Source organism: Coturnix japonica, chromosome 27 (assembly GCF_001577835.2).
Source record: "Coturnix japonica isolate 7356 chromosome 27, Coturnix japonica 2.1, whole genome shotgun sequence".
NCBI lineage: Eukaryota > Metazoa > Chordata > Aves > Galliformes > Phasianidae > Coturnix > Coturnix japonica.
The window spans coordinates 1853445-1878293 of record NC_029542.1 but is presented as its reverse complement, the minus strand read 5'-3'; the positions used below and the strand labels follow the sequence as shown (position 1 = coordinate 1878293).

General features: G+C 45.2%; 1 protein-coding gene and 1 long non-coding RNA gene across 2 annotated transcripts in view; one reads left to right on the top strand and one right to left on the bottom strand.

Moving 5' to 3' along the window:
• The window catches only part of TLK2 (tousled like kinase 2), a 42601-nt gene extending 22159 nt beyond the window's left edge, over positions 1-20442 (bottom strand). Inside the window, exons 1-9 of the mRNA XM_015885735.1 lie at positions 19799-20442; positions 17841-17929; positions 16076-16141; positions 9457-9528; positions 7238-7307; positions 6118-6161; positions 5058-5153; positions 2230-2397; positions 1581-1676 (exon numbers count right to left, since the gene is read on the bottom strand). Of these exons, the coding sequence (XP_015741221.1) occupies positions 1581-1676; positions 2230-2397; positions 5058-5153; positions 6118-6161; positions 7238-7307; positions 9457-9528; positions 16076-16141; positions 17841-17921 (693 nt within the window). The 5' untranslated portion in view covers positions 17922-17929; positions 19799-20442. The remainder of the gene's footprint in view (positions 1-1580; positions 1677-2229; positions 2398-5057; positions 5154-6117; positions 6162-7237; positions 7308-9456; positions 9529-16075; positions 16142-17840; positions 17930-19798) is intronic.
• A 213-nt stretch (positions 20443-20655) lies between these two features.
• LOC116654441 lies at positions 20656-23661 on the top strand. Its single transcript, XR_004309687.1, has 2 exons — positions 20656-23372; positions 23480-23661. It is a non-coding gene; the product is annotated as an uncharacterized LOC116654441 (long non-coding RNA).
• The last annotated feature ends 1188 nt before the right edge of the window (positions 23662-24849 follow it).

Genomic DNA, 24849 nt, shown 5'->3' with positions numbered 1-24849 from the left:
ACCGTGTCAGACGATGTCATGCTTCAGGATGTGCTCTCTTACATGCACAGTGATTTATTTCATCACAACTCACCTTGCCTCAGAGAGCTTGGAAGGCCCTCACACTGATGGAAAACACTAGGGAAATGATGCTCATACTCCCTTGCTTTTGGCATGCCAAGAAATTTAAGCTGGAAATCTCTGGATATTTTATTTTCCCCATCTATCAACCTCAAATAGTTTGAGACAACATGAAAACGTACACATTCTCATTGCACAGGCAAGTATCTTTACAGATTTTTTGCCTTAAGCAGCTACTACATCTACATCTCTGGAAAATACAAGGAAGCCGAGTGCTGGCACAAAGCATACTAAGCTAACACATCTTCCTTCTTAGGGAAGATGGATGCTGCGGGCTTGTTGAGCACAGGAGATGATAAGAGCATCTTGCTCGCTACAGCTGGTACCACTATTTTAAGCAGTGGTGTTGGGATAGCAGAGACTGACATCTGAAAAGCCTCTCTGGCAGGTATTTGAGCCATAGCATCATTCTGTCACAAGTACTAGCAAGATGCAGGGATCTTCACAGACCAGCATTTTAACAATACAGACAACAGAGCCAACCCCAGTGACAGGACAGGTCTCAGAGATGTTAGCTGGTTAGCACCCCCAGCGATTCTTTGTGCACAAAGAACTTGTACCACCTGCTGGGGAAATGGAGAATGAACTTCGCCCAGCAGCGAAACTATCCGACACAGACTGATGTGTGAAAATGACTGACACAAAACCGACTGCTTAGAAATCACTTGAGGGAAGGGTCGCTCATGGAGAAATCAGAGATGAAAATCAAAAGATTAAGAGAAGGTGTGAAGAACAAATGAGCAAGATGTATTGTAGGTAAAGCTTAATGTCCTGATATGCAACAGGGAAAGGTAACACAGCTAGAAGTAAATCTTGCCGTAACGCCACAAGAAGAATCTTAACAGATTATAAAAGGAATCACAAGACTGGCACAGGTAAAACAGCTATTCCTCTTCTTGACTCCAGCTCATTGAACTTGCTGAGAAGCACCTTGAAGAAGACATCACGTCTCACCTTCTCAAGGCAAACTACATCACAGGTGTACTCTTAACAACTGCAGAGGACAAAGAACTCGCAGCTACGCTGTGCATATTTGTGTAATCAGTGTGGATGCACCCATGATTGGCAGCATTCGAACAGAGGCATCCGTAAGTGTAATTTACTTAATGTATTCACTTAATGAGGAGAGGAAGAACATTCAGGATACAACACAACTGAAATGGACAGGGCACGACAGAACTATTCCTCCCCTCAGCACATTCTAATGCAGTTGAAAAACTGGCCACAATACCGACACAGAAAAGCCTCAGGAACACATCAAGCAAAATCCAGTAGCAGCAACTGAGAAGTATCCTTTACAGGATAAAGAACAAAGTTCAGCATGATTCACCTTTAACCAGTACAGTTAAGGACTAAGTTGGTACTACCAGTTCTTTTGACATTGAGCCTATGGTGTAGAAGACAAGCTACACCAAGCTTAAATCTCATATCCAAGAGATGTATCATCTGGTAAGCTATACCTGTGACTGTTTGTGCTGGATGGAAATCTGTTTTTGGGAAGTGCAGGAATGCTCAGTGTTCCCTGATCCCGTAGAAGATGGGCTGCCTTGCTGGGCCTGCAAAAGAAAGTCAGGGTATCGTTATATGCTCCTCAACACGATTGCTGGTGCCCATGCAGATACACTTATCTTTACATGGGAGGTGTAATCTGGCCTGGGTACCATACTTATATGTTAAGGTTTAAGAATGCTCTAGAGACTTAGTTCATTAACACAAGAGAATCAGCTGCTCTGAAGATGTCTGGCCCAACCTGCTAAGGGACAAAGCTTTTAAAAATCCTAGTATAAGTCATGTCAGCTGAGATTAAGCTAGCCCAAAATTTACACTTCTAAAAGCAAGGCTGTACTCCATTCTTTCTGATTTTCACAGTTGAGCAGGTACTCATCCTATGGTTTCGATCTATATAAGATTTTTAAATCGTTAACTTAAAACTCAACTCATTTTATTAACAAGCAAAGCCTGGGACCTAGAACTCTTCACAAGGAAGAACTTACCAGAAGGTGGTAGACTTGGTCATCAATAAACCAGGCTGCACTTGAGCTCCTTCAAATGCCCCATCCCTTAACTAGAAACATCCCCTGGCATTCAAGTCCTTTCAGAGCTGCTCACCGAGACAAAAGTAAAGCAGAGGCCACCTCCCCTCTGTGCCAGCTGCTCATTCTCTAGCCGCTGTTTCGCCAGCATCACCGACATCAGCGTTGGCAGAGCAGAGTGATCCTCCTGTGGTTCCTTTGCTGTGCTGCCGTCTACCCCATACAGCGGCTGCTCCACTCGCCGCTGTAACACAGTCAAAAAAACAAAGACAATAAACTTCTTTTTTTTTTTTTTTTAATTTTTATAAAATGATTTCTCTGTCTCTGCCAAAACTGTTGTCAGTGAAGCAGCTGCTCAGAAATGGGCAGGCAGCACGGGGAGGATCTCATCATTCCAATTGGATTCCCAGAGTGTTCATAACAAAGGGACACACAGGACAGAATTCCTTGTCAGCTGACACACCCCCATCCTTTGTGGATATCTGTACTTCTGAGCCAGTGGGGCAAAATATGTCAGAGATGCAGAAGCTGTGGTACATTGTAACTCTGCTTGAAGTTACAATAGGTTGTTTATTAAAGACTCGTTTTAACACAGTCAGTTGTCATAATAAATTGGTTACCCCAGTGAAGTAAACTAAGTCATAACTGCCAAATGCAGCAAACTAACCACGTCCAAGATCCAGACATCGTAGTAGCCTCATTTCTGTCATTAAGGCAGGGATAAACCACTTGTGAAATAAGCAAAACACTAACACAGATCTAAAACTCTTTTCAAAGATGCAGAGCATCTGTTAGGGTCAGATTCCTTCTCATATAGCAGACTCATTTTCCAAAGGTGATCCAGAAATGGGGTTCAATAAGAACAAGAGTTATCTGAGCTATGTCGATTACAGTACTCAGACTTCAAAAGCCAACCCATGACCACTGAGACTTGGCAGCCTGGTTAACACTCAGATCTAAGTCTTTCCGAGCTATAACTCCAGGTTAGGGATACAGCAGAGAGAAAGTAAGAAGTCAGGTCAGGCTCTAGTTTCACTTAAAACCTAAATTGCAACCTGCTGCATGTTTCCTGTCTAACATTACAAACGTCAAGAGCACGCTTTCTTCCGCCAATGGAATGTCTGTATATGAGAGCAACCTTGCAAGAGGCTGAAGACCTGCATGTAATTCTTCTAACCAAAGGAAAAGCAAGGCAATATACAGCAGTCAAGAGATTTGAAGACAAGAAGCAACAACCTGATGCCATTACAATTCATCTGCAAGTCCTCACTGCAGAAAATTTCCAGTACAGCATATATTAACTCACAGGTTTGGAGCAGGTTTGTCTCCCTGTGAAAGACATTTTAACACTCCGCTCTCTTCCTAGATCACACTAACATCTGCAATGGATAAGATACACCATCTTCTCCAGTTTTCACTCATCCCCCCTATTTTTAGGGCTTAGCTCAAACCATTGGTATGCAGTTTAGAAGAAGATGATAGATCTTGCAAATGCACATAATAGTTTGTTATGAATATGCAAACATTGCAAGTTTAGCTGCAAGAGTAAAGAAGAGAAGAAACGCAAAGAGCACCTGTGCAAGCAGAGACAAACTGATGTAGCTCAAGCAAACCGTACCATCAGCCTTCACATGAGAAACGTTCTGTTCCATCTTATACCTACTCAATATATACAAGCAGAGAAGAAGAAAAGCAAAGGAAGAATCACGTGGTCCCATTATAAACACTTGTAGGGTATCTCATCTGCTGGAATAAAGAGCTGTCCCTCCTTTCAGAGGTATTCTTTCATTAACTTCTATTTAAGTAGGAGTATTAGTGAATTAGTAAGACAAGGATGATCAGCTATAGATACATTTTATTCTTACAGACATTGAAAACATCTAGAAGCACAGCTGAAGCTCTCCCTTAAAGCAGCACTGCAGAGGTTCGGTATCTAGTAACATATATTGGATTCAGTGCTGGGATTTAGTTCAGTACACATTCATGAACTGTGCAAAGGTCTCTGCAGAATAATGCAATCAGTGAAGACTTTGCATTTGGTTTTTGGGGTACTAATCTTTCCCATAGTGCTCTGTACTTCTGTGACACTCAAATGCTGAACAATATTTAAGAGGGGCAATGGGAGTGTTCAAAACTAGAGATCAAATATCACAGCCTCTGAATGCTGCTTTGCTAGTTGAAAGAAATTTCTCTAGCTTGTGCTAAAACAGCTTAAAATACTGGTTACTTCTTCATATTCAGATCGTGCAGAAATGCTCGGACCGCAAAATCGAATTATTTAACAAAAAATAGCAACAGATGTGCTTGTATACACATCTCTTTGCAAGCTTTAGCTAATGTTCTTCACAAGTCAAGACACACAGACAGAAGGAAAAGATTTCCCCAGTATTATGATGGTATGCACATCTTCCAGTAGACCCAAAGGGTGAAATCAAGATCAGAAATATCACTGTACTGGTGCTATACAAGCATACACGATACTCTCAACTTCATGTAGAAGTTCATGAGCCACAGTACAGTGCAAGGTAACAGGAATTAAACCAGTTCCTTCTTGTAATAGGGACAGCAACCCATCTGTATCCACACAGCATGTAAAAATACAGACTCTGCATGCTTTAAGCTCAGATAGTGACACCGTTTACAACTCGACTAACAACTGCAGCAGGATCTTAAGACATTCAGCTTTGCTTCCCAGACAAAGCATCAAATATTAAAAACCAAAGCATGACAACACAACACAAAACCAACAGACAAAAAAACCACAAAGAGAATCAATTAAAGACCAAGTGAAACCACTCACCAAGAGACCCTTCCTTCCTGCTCTGAACATTTTATCACCTGCCTGAAGCATGGCCACCAACAGACGCAATGTGCCACCCACACCATCCCCAGGAGAACACTTACTGGTAAGGGGTTGGATAAGGAATGCTGCGGTGATGATCTGGCAACTGGTGGCACGCTTCTACCAGGACTGGTTCCTGGGCCGCTTCCCCCAGCAAACTGGCCAAAGCAAAAGATTTGATTATCAGTAATTCCACAGAGATGCTGCAATTCAGTAAATTTAACAGAGAAAGAAGCAACGTGATATTAAAGATGAAGCCACACGGGCTCGGGGGACTCATTTAAACAAACTGAAGATAAGCTGGGAGGAAAACTTTAAAATTTCATGTGGTGTTTTCAAAAATAACAGCAAAAGTACTTCACACAAACATTTCTATTTGCACTCATTTTCAAACAAAAGGTATAAGCCAGGCCATCACTAATGCTTGGCTAATTATTTACAGAATTAGGAATTCAATTCTCTGTGAGGAGGTGCATCTGACTGTGCACCATGGAAGCATTTGTGCCAGTCACTGTTGAAGATGAGATATGTAAGCAGCTGGGCAACTGGTCTAGTTGGTACAGGAATTGTTCCTGCACTGCACTACCACAGAATCACTGAATGACTTGGGTTGGAAGGGACCCCAAGGACCATCAAGTTCCAACCCCTCTGTCATAGGCAGCACCACCAGCCTCTGATGCAGCTCACTTATCAAAAATTTAAACAAGGAAAGAAATGAGCACCAATAAGCAGTTGATTTCTGACTCCAAGTTAATGAGTAAAATAAAGAATAAACTTCTTGGGGGGAGGCAGCAGGTAGATTCCTTTGCACAGGACCTGTATTAAAGTAGGTTTGTATACTAAGAGCTCAAATATCCTCAGCCAAGATCCAGGTCCCAGGCCTGCATTTACACGACTGCTCTTTAAAGTAAAAAGCAAAACTGCTTTATCCACTGTTCAGAGAGAAATTAAGTTAAAAACCAGCCACAGTTGGATGTATCAGGTTAACATCATCAATCAATGACTCCAAGCCATTATTGAATATGACCAGTCGGTAACAGCAGTCACATCACAGACCTCCACCTGCAGATTATGCATAACATGAATTCAATCAGATTTCTGAATCTATGTAAAGATACTTACCTCAAAATAGTCACTAATTTTATGTCCTCTAGGAGTGCCTTTTCCTAAAGGGAAAAACAAAGAACAAATATCAAAGTGTTCACATACATACACATTAAGCACAGAACTTATGAAGTAGTTTTCTGAAAAACTACTCCTATACTTCAACACTTTTCCTGTACTTCTTTAGGTGCAACACCAACCATAACAGAAGCTTCTAAAGAACAAAAGACTGCCCCAGGGTTACAGCTCTGTGTGGTTGTTGGGAGGGTTTAGAGTTGACAATTCAATTAACTCTCAATTCCAAACATGTCAAATCTAATCAAACATCATTTGTACTCGCTGAAGGACTTAGAAAACACGAAACCTCATTGGACATTCCACAGTTCTCCAAACTTTCCTTCAAGATGAGGGCAGAGCAAAGGGTACTTTTACCTCTACTTTACTCCATCACCTTCACATAAATTACTGCACATTAGATTTCTCACAAGCATCCCTGTAAAAGTTAGAGAGATAACTGGCAGTGGCTTAATAGCACCTCATTAAAAAATTAGCCCTTCTTTCTCACTGTAGTATTATCAAAGCCATTCTGTCAACACAATCCTCAGTCCTTTCTTTTGAAGAATAAAAGGAACTGAAATCTGCCCCCATGCCCCAAAGGAAATCTGAACTTGGACCGAAACACTCTGGTTCTTCTCAGTACTTTGAGTCAGCACTGCCTGCTTTATACCCAAGTACAGTTTGTTCCCTATTTGTTATGGTGAGAACCTCCTTTAACAAAGCAGGCATACGTCTCAAATAGGCAAGAGAGAGTACATCCTGTATTTTGAAGCCTGGCTGCGGTATACGTAGTGACATGGGACCAGAACGACACTGCAGAGATGCCATATTAAGCCTTTGGGCAGTCTGTCCCAAAAAATCTAATCATTTGGGCAAATAAGCTGAAGATGAGCGTTTTCCTGCCAATAAGGACAAGAAGAGCTCCCAGAAGAGAACTACACCATCACGGAGCTGTTCATAACAAGCTGCCTGACACACCCTTGAGAAGAGCCATTAGTTTCCTAAGACACTGACTGTGCAAAACGTACACAAATTACCAACCATTCAGAAATCCTGCAGCTGGGTCAGGAGAATGGATTACCTTGACTGGTCTCATATGCTTCTGCTTTCCTTTTTCTATTCCGCTGGTCATTCTGTTTTTTCTCAGGAGTCTGTTAAACAATACTTCAAAATTAACATTTCTGCAGTTATCCCAAAGTTTAAAGAAAATGCCAAAGCACAATAATTTGCTCCACATCCCCAGTGGCTGTTTCATTTCTCTGGTGCATTTTGCTTCTACTGCTGGGACTTAAAGAAACAACAGCTCCCAAAGAGCTGCTACCTTTGGATATAAGCACTGCAAAATGGACAGAACACGGTTAGAAATTAGGTTAATTTCCTCCCCACTCCCCTACTGTTTTAGTTGCAATATGTCAGCCTCGCAGTTAGAACAAGTTCACTTATAAATAAAACAATCTGTGTAAACCATTTCAGGTTGACTGCAGACCTGGCACAAGGGGTGTAGTGCAGCTGAGAACAGGACAGTTCACCTCTATGAAGCTGTTTGCACACTATGCCATCCATCGGTGCACATCTGCAACCTTGCACTAACAAAGGCAGAAAGCTGCCACAGGTGCAGCACTTCATCAGGATTCCATTTGTTTTGCATCTCTTCTCATTAAGGTGAACAGAAGGGACCCTAACATGGCGTATTCTGTGTTACCAGAGTCACTTATGCAGCCAACCCTGCTGTGATCGTGAGGAAGTACAGCACTGGAAGCAGCTCACAGAGGCTGCTGGAAAGAAGATATCTTGTCATTTCCATCACTGTGTCACATTAAAAAAAAAAGAATCTCTTATCAATCCTAAAGGGTCCCAAACGATTTTCAAGTTACAGGCTTTGCAATTGCTACAGTCACTGCAAAACTGTAGCCCACGGGCAGGAGGAAAACCACAGCGTGCAAAACAACACTGGGGGAGGGAAAGGCATGGGCAGAAAGTTTGTGGTAAACCTAAGCTTCGTGCTCTTTGGAAACCAAAGTCCAAAGTACCCTGTTTAAGACCTCTGCCAAAAGACTTGCTCACAGTAAGCACAGAAATCAATCTACCTACTTTAACAGGATGAAAAGGATAAAGCTGACACAGCCAGAACCCAAACCTGGCTGCGTCCCCAGTAGATGCTCGACACCTATGGTCCCACATCACCAACTGGGCCATTGCTGACGTGTTATCTTGGTAAAATGATGGAAGTGTTGTTAAGACAGAGGTGACCACTGTGACTGCAAAGCACTTTTTAAAACTGAGAAGATAAAAGACCCCATAACAATCGAGAGATTTGCTGCACCAGCTCCTGCATGCGTACAAGTGAATGAAAAAGCCTCCTCAACGCTGAGCGAAGAGCAACTCATGTTGGAGTGACTGTAACAACACAAGCTCCACATTACAGCCTCCGTGGAATTCTAGGCATATTAATGAGAGTCAGTTTCAGTTGTTTTTCTACTCAAGTACATTTATATAACCAAAATTACACACAACATTATCTTTTATAGACTGAAAAGCCAGGAATGGAAGATATGATTATGTAAGCTTGGTCAATTTAAATCACTCCACACAGGCTGATCAAAAATCAAGTAAAATAAGACTTAATGCTCCATCTTTCACTCTTAGCCGTACTTCTATAGATACTTTGTTCTTGAAAGACTTAGCTTCACCAGTACTGCCTCATAATAGAAGGAAATATGGCCCACGACTTACCTGGTAATTGGGTGGAAAGCTCTTTAAAGCCATAAGAAAATGGCCTCTAATTTGAGACACTGCTACATGAAAATGTGATTTTAAAACAAGAAAAAATTAACTCTGCAATTCATTTTACTGCTGCTTTAGTGAGTGTTTAGAAATAGCCGACACTAAAGCAGCGAGTTTAAATGGGGACAAAGGATCAATTTTCACCTCGCCACAGTTCTACAGAGCAGTTCATGAGAACACTCAGCTTTGTAGAGATTTCTGCAAATCCACATTTTTGATAGGTAAGGCAAACTTTTCCATTAATGCTCTCCGGCTTTTCATTTGGCCAAAACTTTATCCAAAACCCACAAACAAATCACAATGCAGCTGAAAACAATTTCATAAGCTGAGTTTTATGAATACTGTGTTTTTTGGGGGTTGGGTAAAATCTGGCTGTTGCAGTTGGGAAGCTTCATGAAGGGCTGTTTCACAGCACAGTCCGAAGGCTGTGCTCACTCCCATAAAATTCCTTGTATACTTCCAATCCAATTGTGTTTAACTGAAACTGGATTACTGTTAGGGTTTGTGCCCGCTTACCTCCAGTTCTTTATCACTGAGAGAACCCACGCTGCATAAGCTCTGGTTGGAAGACTCACTATTTAATGGACCCTAGTGGAAAACAAGCAAATATAGTTAGAAAATTTCCCTACAAGGCAGATGCATTCTATCACACATTGCATCTCTGGGCAAACTATGCTGCACTAAGCCACGTGGATACAGCAGCACCATGGGTCAAATATCTACACACATGGTAGTGCACTAAAAAACTCCATAAGCCACAAGAAGCAAGACTGATGCCAGGCAGCTTTTTCTCACTATTCTGATTAGGCTATTATGGCTATTCCTGTGTCAGTTTAATTCCTATTTAACCACAGTCACAAAGTGTTCAAGGCATTATTCACAAAGGTCTAAAACATCTAACTGGCTTGAGAAACAAAACCTTTGATCTGCTGAGCATCATTAGTTTAAAGCACTGGTCTTTAGGCAAGCATCTGCTTGGCCTTGGCTACAACTTTAGGGGCAAGGCGTCCATTACTGCTATCAGATGCCGGCAGCACCACCATTTTTTCTTTATCTTTTTTTAATGTATATTTTTTTCCCCACTAAGAAAGTGAACAAGTTGTGTTAACAGCAGTAAAACTGTCACCCACACGACAATCCCTCTCACTGGGCTATTTTATGGGCCCACAGCTGAACTGCCATAAGAGCAGTTGCTCCCACCAAGCTAAAGCACAAACCCAAGAGGCTGGAATAGCTTTATCAAAACAGTATCCAGTTACCTACAAGAGTCTGATTGCATCTCTGCAGGCTCTGCTGGATACACACCTACAGCTTTAGGTATCCAAGCATTTTGGAATATTATTTTCTAAAAAACCTCCTTCAAAATTGTTTTTAAGAAAGAGAGAAAAGTGAATCATGCAAAGTCACTGTTTTAGCCTAATGCTCTGACACAAAAGTGTCCTCCCACAGCCCGAACTCAAGACACGTAGACAAATTTGACAAAGACAAAAACAAAATCCACAATTACCGATGGAATGCATTAACAGGAAGAATGACACGATAAAGCCATCTCTCCATTAATAACTTGTGAGCATCTTCTCCCTAAGATTCATTCTATTTTGGCATTCTTATTTTTGCAGTAAGCACTTCCCACCAACCAACCCTTCCTCAAGGCAAAGCCGCTTCTCATTACATGCTTGAACAGAAGACTTAGGGGAGAGTTAGTGCAGAAGCCTGAGCACCATGGAAGAATCTCACAACACATTACTCTGGAGGGTACCAGTTCTCCCTTCCCCACTTATAAGAAAGACAACCTCCATACAATCTAGGTGATACAACCTAGTTATTACTAATCCCTTTTCCAAGCAGGCATCCACACAAAGCAGCAATTCTGTTTACCTTCTATGTGACACTGTGAATGTTAACTAGTAAATCTGCTTCTCCTTAAAGGAAACACTTAGTTGCTTCAAGGAAAAAATAAAAGAATAGAAATATAAAAAAAACAAAACCCAAACCACTCAAACAATCTACACTCAAACAACTCCAGAAGCTGCATGTTGAGGAATTTTGTTCAGAATCAAATTACTTAGGAACAGGGCAGATGATATTTAAGAGAGTTGGATGGGGGCCCCTGGAGATCATCTAGCCCAACCTCCTGCTAAAGTCCAATAAGCTGCATAGGAACCTACTCCCTTCAATTCATTGTCCAGTTAACTCAAGACATTACAATTAGCACACAGACATTCCACCTTGTACCCTCAGTGATACAAGGCTCAATGTTTCAATGTGTCCTGTACTAACAACCAAGCTTTCCACACTGCCCCATCCCTGATCCTCCCCACTGTGTTGGGGCACAAATCGTACTGTTAGAACTCTTGGTTGTCCTGGCCATTTATTTCTTGGCCAACGGGACTTAACAGAAGTGCCAGCACCAACCTTAACCACATCTACGTGAAGCCCTTACATAATAAACATAGCATCTTATGGCAAATGTGACAGAAAGTTAACCTTCTTGCCCATGTAAAAAGATGGTTTACAAGCTACACAAATGCTGTCCCTCTACAATGCTTCACTTTCTCTCATGAAATCAAACCTCAGCAGCACAGCTGAGATGTCAGCCTTCTGCGCGAGTGTGAAAGCTTGATTAGACTCAGAAGCATCTCAACCAATTAGCACTCGCTGGTTTCATATGGACAGGTTGGGGCTCTGACATCATGCAGATGAAAGTGAAAGTCGCTCCCACATTTGCTTCAATTTCCTTGCCTCCATTTTGCACATGGATAGCAAATGACAAGAACAGCTGCTCCTGAAATGTCACATTTGAGCTTTTCAGGAACACTGCTGTTGAATGGATGCTATCTGTACAGCTATCTGTACTATTCCATGTGTGCAATCTACTGTTCTAGAGGAGTTGGAATGAAACACTTTCTTGCCATCAACAAAAGAGCAATTCCGTTCTGATTACAGATTCTCCCATCTCTGTAGAAAGTCCCCTAGAAACTACACTAACATCATCACAAAATTGAACTCAATGAAGAAACAGAAATGGTGAAAAGGAACCGGGCACTTTGTTACAGAACCAGGAAAGCAAAGTTTGTGAGCTGTTGGTAAGTATCTGCAAGTTTGCTGCCACGTTTACTGATTTTGTGAACAAATGAAAGACCCTTTGGAGACAATTTTTGACTTAATTCTACTGAATGAGCTTTTGCTTTCCTTGAAGTCCTTCAAATAGGCCTTCAGCTTCTATTTCTTTTACAGCAAAGCATTGGGCCCATCTTACAGGCAAGGAGCTAAAGCATCTTTTTCACATCAAACTCAGTAAGAAAAAACAACTTGTTCTAATGAGCACCCTCTGCTTTTATAGTCTGGATACCACAGAATGTGTTGCACTTGAAGCAATGAAGATGCAGTACCCAGGATACTTAAGGAGTAAGGCCTCAGCCTCACTGCTACTGCTCTTCTCTCCTAGTTATACAAGAGGAAGATGACATTTTTCATGACCCTCCAAGCTAGACACCTACTTTCCCACACAACTTCATGCTATCAACTCCTTAAAGCAACAGGTTTAGGCACCGGATATGAGAAGCCATACATCTGAGTGTCTGCCCTTCACTTAACACTGAGGGAGTGCGTGTGCATACTAAGAAAACCTTTATATTTATGTTTTATCACTCCTGGCTGTTTATATTTAACTCAGCATCTGACATCAGATAAATGTTCAGTACTTAATTTAGCGTACCATTTTAAGTGGTCATGACACAAAAAGAATTAAAGGAATGAATCTGAATTTTGGGAAGAAATAAGCAAGCAATGGCAAAGAACACTAACACCAGGATAGAGCTTGGGAAGCAGTAGGAGAGAATAAACTTGCAAAAGTTCATATTGGAAGAGCTTATGAATTTTGTTTTTTGAGCCATCTGCAGTGGCATCAGGCTTTTCCAGCAGTCTGCTTTGGGATAACACTGCACTTCTCTGCCCTCACTTTCAGCCCACTATACCCCCAATGAAAGGAAATGGCGATGAGGCTCAGCAAACATTTGAAACACATGGGTCATCTGAAAGAAGCTCGTAGTTCCTACGGTGTGTACCCAAGTGACAAGCGTAAGAACAGCACGCACTTCCTCCTCCGTGAGGAATTTTTCTGAGATAAGCTGGCATGCTCTTTTCCCTTGTGAATCACCTTTCAACTGCTCTAAGTGGCCTACCTATGCACAATAAAACCTCCATGTTAAGCACTGGATGCAGGAGCAGCAGGCCTTTTCAAGACTCCCACTCAAAGGCGAGAATTAAAAACCTGTCCACTTACACAAGCTACTCAGTTAGTCATTTCTCCCTTTGCAAGAGCCCTGGGAATGCCACAAATGAGGCACAATGGCTGAAGTTTCAATAGAAACAACTCAGCCTGATAATAGATCCCATTGCACCTCCTGTAACAAAGTTAGTCTGACTCAGGCCCTTACCTACCTCCTGTTCAAGCCTACATACTGCCTCGCATGACTCTTGCATCTCCCCAGCCTCTCCAGGCTCCCAGACACGATGCTCCGAGCTCGTCCGCACCTCTTCTGTTGGGCAGCCTCCATTTTGTGTTCTGCAATTCCTCATATTGGAAGAGAGCTCTAGGAATCCAAGCTGCCTAGCTGGAGTCTCACATGTGGAGTTACACGCGTTGCAAAACTCTCTCTTGCTAACTCAGTGGCGGAGATCTGCTTCACTACCTCAGGCCAATGCAGCCCAAATTATTCTGAATTCTGCAGCAAATCAAGAGATTTCAAAGGGAGAAAGTCAGTCTTTTGTGTCACTAGAAGTTACTGCTGACTCCACACAGGCTTACACAAAAGAGAAATGCTTTTCCAGTCACTCTAATCCATGGGCTGCTCTACAAGCCAGGTTTAAGAAACATTTTCATCTTCTTTCAAGAATCTCTGAAGTGTGAGAATTAAAGCCTGCTTCTAGAAAAGCTCAATGTTAACCAACACTATTGGTCAATAATGAAATCCTTATATCATCTATATGCTGCAGGTGTTTCTTTTTGCCACGAGAAGTTAAGCTACCATCAGCCATGCCCAGTTGCCCTCCCTCATATGTGATAGGTAAACAAATGTGTAACAGGATTTGCTTGAGTCCCATTATGTCTCAAGAGTTCCCTCAGAAAATAAAAAGATTATTATTTTACTGACAGCAAGTTGGATAGAAACGTCACACAACTCAACCTGAACGCCAATTCAAGGGCAGGAGCTGAACTGAGATCTGATAACTGTTTCTGAACTCAAACAGCTAGACAACACATTTGAAATAAGGAATGCTGCCCAAAGAAGCATCCAAACAGTTTTCAGTTGTCTGGCATAAAGACCTGGCACTTTCTGCTGTAGCTGAGAAATTTATTTCTAAGGTTCAAAACTCTTATTAATTAGTTCCTCTGGTGGCATGTGACACCTGTCAGGGACTGCCACTGTGCAGCTCTGCTTCCCTCCACAGAAAACAATTACGTTCATGCTTTAATTCTCAACTTGGTAACTTTTGTTGCTAAAAACATTGCTAAGCAGACCACACAAGTGGCAGCTGAACTGATGGAGACTTTCTATTCTACAGCATCAGAGAAAGGGTAAAAAATGACTACAAAAAAAAAGAAAGCTGCTCTTTTTTATGAGCTACTCTCTTTTTGGAGGCAGATGTTCTGCAACATCAGTGACACTCTTCAGGTTATTTTCCTCTTTGTGATACCTCAAAGAAAGAGGAAAGAGAGCAGTTGCTGCCACCAAGACCAATGCTTCTTCAGTCGTCTTACATACAGACCCAGTCACCCTCTAGAAGCACTGCAGCCTTTGTGTGTTAACTACAGCAAAGTGGTGCACACAGCTTAGTTTGAAGACCACTTAACAATCAACTTGTAGCAAATACCAACAATGCAGACATGATACAGCCTGAAGCAAACTATGCGCAAGCACATGAATTCACCCATCACAACTACCTATTCCAACCCTCATCCAGCAGAAGTCTCTGATAATGATAACCATCCTTGGGAGCTAACCCACGTACCTTAATAAACAAAGCTGAACAATTCCATCTCTAGAAACAAGCTACTTTTTGACTTATGGACCTCACGACCCAAGGAAGACGCCCAATATAACTAGCCAGAATAACATCTCAAGTGAACATGCTTAAACTTCCCCTATATATGTAAACACAAACTAGAGCCTGATAAACAAGAATACTTGTAGATGTCAGACAGTCACATGTTAATTCAAGGACTTGCTCTGTGAATCTGGGGGAGAATGGCACTTTACCATATGGCAGGAATACATATCTAAAGCATCGCCAGCTTTCTGAAGCTATCTAGTGACCTGGATGCACCACAAGGACTATAACAGTTGCCTAGAAACATCCCTGGCTCATAAATTCCACATGTTAACTCCAAGCTTCTAGAGAAGCACATTCCCCAACTACTAAGAAAATGCATCACAGTCTTGCAACAGAATTTTGAGGCATTTAGGACTGCAAACGACCTCAGCCATTGGGTTGTGCCTTCAGCCAACACGGGAGGTGACAGCACACAGCTGCTTCCAAAACAGTTTAGGATTTCTGTGCTCTACTACTGTTACTGGAAGGCACTCACAGAATCCCGTGACCCTGATGGCTAGAAGCATTTTTTTTCCCCTAGTTTCTGGATCAAAAACTTAGTCCTGATTAGCTTACTTTTATTCAGACTTAGAATTGCATGCAGATATTCTTTGCTTGCAAACATAGAGGAAAAATAGGCTTTAATGCTGCAGTTACCTTAAAGACGCCAACTAGCACGTCAGTTTTATGCAGGCTCAAAACATACCCTGTATTTCTCAGCATTAAAGAAATGGAACTGAGCACACACTGAGCAGCACAACAGGCCAATGGAAGGCAGGAAGCTCAGAGCTGTAACTGCCTGCTGCATTCACCCAATAGGAAAGCATCTGAGAAGACATTTCTTCCTTTTATGCAATAAACAGCAACAGAATACCTCTATCCCAGGAGGATGTGCCAGTCCCAGTCCCACTAGATGGCACTAATTTACTCTAGGTAGCTTTCCTTAAACATTTAATTGGAGAGAGCTAGAAATCTTAGTTGAATCACACAAATTGTATCACAGCTTTCCCAACACATTCCCTTGAAGACAGTGACCTACCAATGCCAGTGCGGAGCATGACGGACGGAGACTTGGGGGGGTGGGGAGGGAATTTGAAGCACCAACCTGGGAGGGAACGTAGTATCTGAGATTAATATTGCAACCAAGACTTGCTGCAACAGAGTCATGCTAATTCATATCAAAGGTTGGCTGATCTATTGCATATTAGCAAGTATATCAATATATAATGTGTAATGCACTTTTAACAGTTTACTGACCAACACAAGGTAATACTGCACAATAACAGGGTAAAACAAAACTCAGCGAAGAGCTTTGCTCAAAGCGCGCTCTCCAAAAATGAGGACTTATCACTTGGACATATTTTAGTAACAAAATGATTTTTTAATATCCACCTGTACAAAGTTTCTAGATGAGACACATAGAAAACAATTCAGGCTTGCTTTTCTACGTCCTTTAAAGGTTATTCCTTTAAAAGGAGCAGTTCCTAATGTTTTTCAAGAGCACCGAGTATGTTGGCACTCTTTTAAACAAAGGCAGTTTCTACGGTTTTAAGTCTTAAGAAAGTTGTTTGACTTCATTCGTACTCTACCTACGCTGGGAGGAAGAAGCAAAAACAGATGAGAAAGCACATAGAAAGTTGTAACGCTGTATAAAGCATCTTTCAGGATCATAACTACATTACAGAGCATAAACCAGTAAAAGCCCTGAGATTAGAAGTCTTTAACAGTGGGAAAAAGATCAAAAAAGCCCACACTCCTACTTCAGTAACTGAAAGAGTTACTCCTTAATGACTTTAGTGTTAATCACCCTCACTACTTTGCTTCAGAACTGGATCTTTTACCTCTTTGTGCTCTCTTCCAAGACTTAACCTTGTCTGAAGTACATAAAGTATGTACTCAAACTAAACCAATTTAAAGCTCTGATTTACTATCGGTTTTTCTAATGCAAATCTACAAAGTTTCTTTCCAAAACAATGCGAAGAGGCTTCCAAAAAATTCCATAGCAAAGATGGTGTTTTACCTTCCACCTTCCCTTCGTTCAAAACTCAGCATCTTCATGAAAAATAAACTCCTTATCACTGACCTAGTTTAAAATGAGTTCTGCCACCATTTCATTGCTCAGAGAGGAAATCAATTTAGCACTACCAACAACATCTGGAGTACTACTAACTTAACGTTAGCATATCTAGCAGCCACACAGTGTTGTTGTTAGGTGTCTCACTCAAGAAAATCAGCTACTGGGTAGTTTTGAAGTTGTACGTGAGGACAAAGATGGGATTTACCAGCAGGTTGTGGATCACTGATAGGGAAAGGTTTAACTTCAAGTACTTTTGGGTGTGTTTCATGCAACCAAGTAAGTAGGCAATTTCAACACGTTATACCCACAAAGAACTGCATGAATAAATTCCTGATTATATTCAGCCTGGTTATATGCTGTATTAAGCACAATCAGATTGAAACCGTATCTAACAAGTGGCCAAATCCAATTCCCCAAATGAAGACTTGGAGAAAGGAAGAGACGGGTAAGATTCCCAAAGACAAAGCTGTCTGTCAGCGGAGTGCAAGCTGCCTTAAGATGGAGCAACTCCTGAGAACCTGGAACCCCAAATCTTCCATATAACAGTGCAACTGCTCATAGAGATCCCATTTTCATTCCTCTCCAACATACTTCAGGCATATCAGCAGTCAAAACTATGGATACAAACACATTCTGCTTGCAAAGCAAAATTAGCAAGGGAGGGAAGGGGGAAAAAAAGAATGTATTGCAGGATGTCGTGCCTTTCACTGGAGGGATCTGCACTCACCTTAGCAACACCAACGCCGGTGAACCTGGCCTCCAGTAGTTCCTGCCTTCGTGGGTCCAGGCTATGCAATTCTTCCATCATTTCTGCTGCTGTAGGAGAATAACATTCAGATTATGCAATGCAAGGAAAGGAAAGATTGAAGATTCTGTGCCACTGACATGACTCAAAAGTGCCTGTTTTGAAGCGTAACCACGTAGAGAGCATTTTCTTGCAAGAGAAATACGAGATTACCATGCAATAACTACATGATTTTGTCACCGTATTACTGTATGTAAACCACAACCCTGATGGAGAGGTTCATCTGTCTGTAGCACCAGCCATTTCAAGATCTCTTAATCCAAGAAACCAATTATGTCACATTCTCCCACTGGATGCTTTATTAAAAGGAAAACACAGGACCAGAGCGTTATGACTAAAGGCTTCACAGCTTCCCATCCATATTGCATGACTAGGAGGAAAAAAAAAGCACAAAGATCCTCATCCCTGAATTTATTTTTGGCCAACCCCTAAAATATAAGGTCTCCCAAAACTCACTGACAACAGCTCTGGTTCTTCTAAGCACGGAAAGGGATTGTCAGGGGGAAAATAATGTGTGTTTACATCCATTATAAAGTATCGGATACCCCCAGCTGCATCTACACACTGCATGTAAGCTGGGGTACCGAGATGCAATGGATGCCATCACTTGAAGGGTTCAGAAACAGCCAACCAAACAAGCACGGCTGTGTAAAGAGGTGGGGGAAAAAAAAAAAAGCATAAAACATAAAATGTGGATATTGAACTATGAAAGAAAAATGGGACGAATTTCAATGTTCATTTTAACTGCGAATCGCATCTTCCCAAATGCACCAATCGAGTCCGTCATTTCCAGAAATGTCTGTTCCAGTTTCATTACCCAGACGAAGGTAAGGGGAAAAAAAAAAAAGACACAAGATAAGGATTTGCTGTATAAAGAGTGTATGTGAGGAGGAAAGTTCCTGAAGGGCAGCAAGTGCCCTCTAGATCAGGCAGCTTACAGTTGTTCCTTTTATTAACTGTCCATTTTGTCTCTGCTGTTTCCTCCAAATGCTGCAGCTCTAAGTTACAGAGAGCTCAGTGAATCGATCCAGGGGCATTCACAAGCGCTCTCCCCATCCAGCAGCAAACCTCAACAACCAAACGCGGTCACGGCAGAACCCCATTTCTACTATTTGCTCCAACAAAGCTACCAACCTAGTTTTCAAAACAGGAAATCTGTGCACCGAGGAAAATGACAGGCGAGCCCTTAAGGCGAAGGTGTTAAAGACCTCGGAGCTCTGACCCCCCTTTATGGGGAGGGGATGCCGGGCTGGGGAAGGGGTATCCCCTGCTGGGAAGAGGCCACACCAAACTGCCCCCTCCCCGGAGCCCCTGTGCCCATTGGGGCCTGGGGAATGACCCAACCATCCACCCATCCATCCCTGCCGGCAGCAGGCTGCATTCCCTCCCTGCCCTCCTCCCGACGGCTTCGAGGGGCGACTCGCTGTTGGGCGAGCAGCGGGTGAAGAGCAGCGGGTGAGGAGCAGCCTGCCCCGCCGCCAGCCGCTGCACCGCCTGGGCCTGCCTCCTCCTCCCGTCACTGCCTCACTGCCAGGCCGGGGATCCAAAGGCCGTACCCACCCCTTCACCTCCTCACCGCGTCCCCCGCGCTCCCCCGGGGTTGAGGCCGGGCCGTCTCCGATCTTAACCCCCCACCATCGGAGCCCTCAAGGCCTCGCGTTGCTCCGAGCACCCGCGGCCCAGGCCTCGCTCCGCCGCCTCGGGGCACGCACAGGCCGCGGCCCTTCCGCCTGACCCCGGCCCGGCCAACAGCGGGCAGCGCTCCATCGCCACCCCGCCCGGCCGCCCCCGGGGGTCGCAACCCACCGCCCCCACGGCCCGGGGAAGGGAAGGGAAGAGTGAGGGGGGATCCCCGCCGCCCCCCCCGGGCTCTCTCTCACCTGGCGCTGCTGCTCGTGCCGCCGCCCGGGCCCGACGTTCCCCGGGCACCGCTCGGATCCCGCCGCCGCCGCCGGGGGCAGGAGGAGGAGGAGGAGGAGGAGGAGGAGGGAGGGAGGGAACCTGCTGCGGCGGCGGCGGCAGCGGCTGCACGGGCGGGAGGGGGAGGCCAGGGGCGGCTCCGCGGCCTCTCGTGAGCAGCCGCTGCGGGTGCCCGGAGGAGAAGAGGGTGGAGGGGAAGGGAGAGACGGCGGCACAGGGTGTGGGGGGGGGATGAGGGGGATGGAAAGTAGGGGCGGAAGATGGGGATGAGCCCCTGGGTGCGCTGCGGGGATGGAGCGGGGATGGAGCAGGCCGCGAATCCCCGGCCTCGCGTAGAAGCCTCGCCCGAGCGCGGCACGCCGAGGCCGGCGGAGGTGGCGAGGCCTCGCGGCAGGACAAAGGCCCGAGGGAGGGCTCGGAGGGTGCGGCACCCGGGCAGGTGGGGGGTAAAGGGGAAGGTAAAGGGGGTGGGGGGGGGTTATGGGGGGGTGGCGGCGGAGACCCTTCGCTCGGCAGGTGCGGGGCCGGTGCTCCCCCTCCCACCCCTCCCCCTCCCACGGCGGTTCGGCCCGACCCGGCCCGGATCGGATCGATTGGTGCACACACACTGGTGAAAGCGCGCGGAGGTCTTCGCGAGATTTGCACGAGGCGGAGGGGGGGGGTGGGGGTGGGGGGGGCAGGTCAGCACGGGAGGGGGGAGGGGGGCAGGTCAGCGGGGAGGGGCTTCGAGTGGGATGGGGGAGGGCTTAAAGGGAGGGAGGGGCCATTGCCCGGCCATGGGGTGGGGAGGCAGCAGGTACGGAGGGGTGGGGGGAAGGGAGGGGACCTATGAGGGTCAGGGTCGGCTGTGGGGTCAGCAGACACAAGGGGAAGGTGGGTAGGGCTGGGGGGGTCAGGAGAGCCCTGAGGGTGTTTGTCCCCCCCCCCTTTAAGGGGTGACCTGATATCCCCCACCCCAAAAGGGGGGGTCCCTTGTGTGGATTGGGTGGGTCTGTGAGGGGATGTCCATACAACCCATTCCATCATCCCATCCAGCATTAACCCAGCTCCATCCCCCTGGCTGGGGGCACATGCCAGTTGCCCACCCCCCATCATCACCCCCGTATCCCCCCATGATGACGGCTTAATCCTAAATGAATCCCCCCCCCCACATACACACAAACACACACACACCACGATCCAGGCTGCCCCTCGCATCCCTTCGGAGCCATCACACACAGCCCTGCGGGCTCTGCGCTCACTGCTGCCTTTCTAAGGCCAAGATTGAAGAAGGAAAAAACCTAAAGGGGGGGTTGGGGGGTGGGTTGAGGTGGGAGGAGAAGAGAATCAAGATGTTAAAGGCTTTTCCATTGGCGGCGTGGCGGTGCGGTCGCCCCTTCGGCCGCCGGTGCAACCTGCTCGCCTCCAAGGTTGAATGAGCTTTCTGCAAAGCAAACGAGGAAGGGGGGGAGGATTGATTAACAACAACAAAAAGCAAGCATTAAAAAAGAAGGAGGTGAAGGGGGGGGGGGGGAGGAGGAAAGCAAAGCAGCACGTCGGGAAGTGGCCAGGCCTGTCCGAAGGGAGGCAGGCGTGGATTAGAGATGGGATTTGCTCTGGGTTGGATAGTGAGAGCTGGGTGTCACCACCCCAAAACCACGCAGCTAAAGCAGAGCCCATCCAACAGCAAAGGGGGGGGGGTGAAGGGGAGCGGCTGAGCTTCAGCCCTGCGGGGTTGGCCCCCCCCCAACCTCCTCCTACAACACGATGCTGATGGTGGGGAAGGGGGAGGATCTGTTATTTAGCACTCGTTTATCGTGCTCCGAGCCCGGCGTTATTCGTTAACTTCGCGTTGCAAATGGCTTTTCCGAGGCTCATCTCACGAGCTGTGTTTCCTGTACTTTAATCTGCTATTTTTGTTGTTGTTGTTTTTAAGGTAGAGGATCCACTCCGGTTTCAGCTCCTTGCTGCGTGATTCACGTTTATCAGCACGGCCGGCAGCAGGAATTTGTTAAAGAAATAAACGACCTGCTATATTTCGCTTTGCTTTTCTCTCCCCCCTTTCCCCCCCCCCCAAATAAAAGGAGGCATTCTAAATATCCCATCGGTTGCTAAACCAATCACAGCCATTTAGTGGAGCGCTAATTAGTACCATTTGCAGCAAACGTGGTTCTGAAAGGATGTATACATTTCAATTGTGTGTTTCTGTTTGATTTTGGGTGGAGGGAGGAGATGCTCGGGGGGCTGTCAGACCCAGGAAGGGATCCCAGCAGCCAGGGCTGCATCTATGGGATGAGCTTTGAATTGGGGCAGCTTGTGATCTCAGAGCACTGAACCAGATGCTGTGCTGTTGAATCCACTGCTCTGTGCCCCATCTTTGTGTTCGGGAGGAGATGGGGGTCACTTTGGTGGGTCAGAGCCATGGGTGGTTAATTCAGCAATAAGCTGAGGTTACACCATCCTTTTATGCCTTACCAAAAGGGTTGGGGGTTTGCATTGTGGAGCCCCATCTCTGCTGCAAACCTGCATGCTGTCCTCCTCAAATAGTCTTCTATGTAACACCTGTAGCTGCAGCTCCTTTCCAAGACACCAAACCAGCTCCCAACGAGGACGAGGCAGCTCAATTTCTGTGCTGTGGATGGGAAAGGAATCAACAGGCAACCACGTTTATGGCCATGGGCAGAAATACTAGAGAATTCCTCTAAGAGCATCATGTTCTGTCAGCAAAGTGCCTGGTAGGAATGAAGGACAGACAAGCTTATCATACAGCTTCTGCAGGAGGTCAGCAATGGGAGTTTTCCTCATCAGAGCCTCAAAGTCAGAGATCTTGGAGGTTTTCCTGCTGTTTCATCACATATAAAACATAGTAATAGAACAATAGGAAAACGAAGTTTGGTTATCTCAGCATCGCAGTATTCAGAGTACTTGGATCTCTAAGAACCCTCACGCAATTGACCTTCCATTCTTCACACAATAAACCTGCGTGGCACACAAACACTCCTCACTTTTTCCCCCCCATTTCCATGTGAGATGCTGCAGCTCCAACACACCGGTCCTTTTAGAGGAGCTGCTTTGAAAGCTGGCGGGCAGGATGGCTATGAGCAATGCAGGACGTACAGGGCTGACCAAATATTATCTCATCCATGGGGGCAAGCCAGCCCTCCTACACCCTCATCTGTGCCAGATTCCTCTTGTACAGCATCCTGCTCTCCAGGTCTGCCAGCAGCCAGCAGCAATGCTTCCTGCTGCATCCCCCCGTGGCAGCGCTCCTGTTTTCACTCCCTGGATGTCAGCAATATCTTTGGCATGTTGCGCTTCTATCACGGTTTGGAAAGAGCTACTCAGCTGCCGCAGCCATTTTGTCACTGAATTCAACTGGAGCAGCCTCCAGCCAGCACCGTGCTTAGCAAAAAAAAGAGAGCAAAAAACCTTTGCATCACTGCTGTGCTCTGAACCAACATTAGATTTGGCAAAAAAATGTGCTGAGATTTTAGAGATACCGCAACGCAGCACCTAACAAGTTCTTTGTCATGAATTTTGGAGATAAAATATCGGGTTGTTATCTTTTTTTCCCCCTCCCTTCTGTGTTATCAGTGCTTTGCCTTTGCTTTCCAGGCTTGTAAAAGATTCTAACTGCATTTTTTCCTCTTGTTTCTGTACAGCCGTGAGGTGTAGGAATGCACCGACATAACGTAGCACACTGCAAAAGGAGAGCTGAGATTCCTCTGTGATAGCAGGAATCTGGGACCCGAGGAAAGCACCGAATTGCTTCAACCTTTAAAGCATGAAAGCTGTCATCGGTGATCTCAAATCAGGACATTTTACAGCTGTTGAGATGGAAAAATAAACACCCAAATCAGTTCACTCAACAGGTTTCCTTATGGATTTAGATGATCTCACCTCGAGGCATCACATCCAGAAGAGGCCAAGCCCTGCCTGCAGAGCAGGATGTCCTACTGAGCTGCAACTGGAGAGCTTGTCTGGCATAGGCATTCAAAACAGCTCACCCTTATGTGGATTCTCTAGTGGCTCCAGCACAGCCCTTCCCTCACTAGGAAAGTTAAAAGGGTCTCTTCTCATTTTCATTAGATAGGGAGAAAGCTGCTCCAAGACAACATGCCATCACCTGACTCCTTCCTGAGGCCATTCGGAGCCTCCACCCTCCCACACAATGGAGTTTATCTCCGAGGTTGTTCCTGCCCCTCCCTCTGTCTACACCTTCAGGTATCCCATTAGGGAGGTTCTGATACCCGAACCCAGCAGGAAAGCATCCAGCTCGTACAACCTCCACGCTTCCAGCAAGCAAAGAACAACCTCAGAGCAGTGCCTGAGCCAAGGCAGCGCGTGTCCTACCTGCCTGCAGGAAGCACCCCAGCCAAAACTGGCAGGTAGGAAACGAATACCTCCATGATCACATTCACTTCCCCACAGCACACGGCTGAGAACCATTGTTTGTTCTGCCTTGCCTGAAATGGTGTGATTTCCCTCTATGTGCCAGCAAACCTTTCCCCGTCCTCATTCACTACTTCCTAGAATACAAGAGAATATTATTCTCGGCAGGATTTGTCCTCTGCTTCTCTTCCTCCTGCTTAAAACAGGCATAATAATACCCTACCTTACAGGGCTTTCTGAAAGCCTCTATTAAACAAAACCGCTCTCAGATTTGTGTAAGAGGAAAATTAAATCAACATCCCATTGTAAAGCTGGAGTTACTGCGTGCATATTTCTGGCAATATATTCAGCCTCTACGTGTGCGTGTGTAAATACATACCAACCCTCACAACGAGGGGTGTCTCGGTAGGGAAGAAGTCACTTGAAGTTAAGGAAAAGCTACATTTAGTTTTCCATGCAATCTCAATCGACCTCTTCATATCCACCCTTGGTGATGAGTACAGAAAATACCTGTATAGCTGTGTAATTCAAGACTGCAGTGAAGTATATCTGCCTAAGTGGTTCTGTCTTGATAAGGGGGACCAAGAGCAGCACCCTGTGCTTGGGTAAAGCAGTCTGAGGGGAGATCAGCCATCTTTTC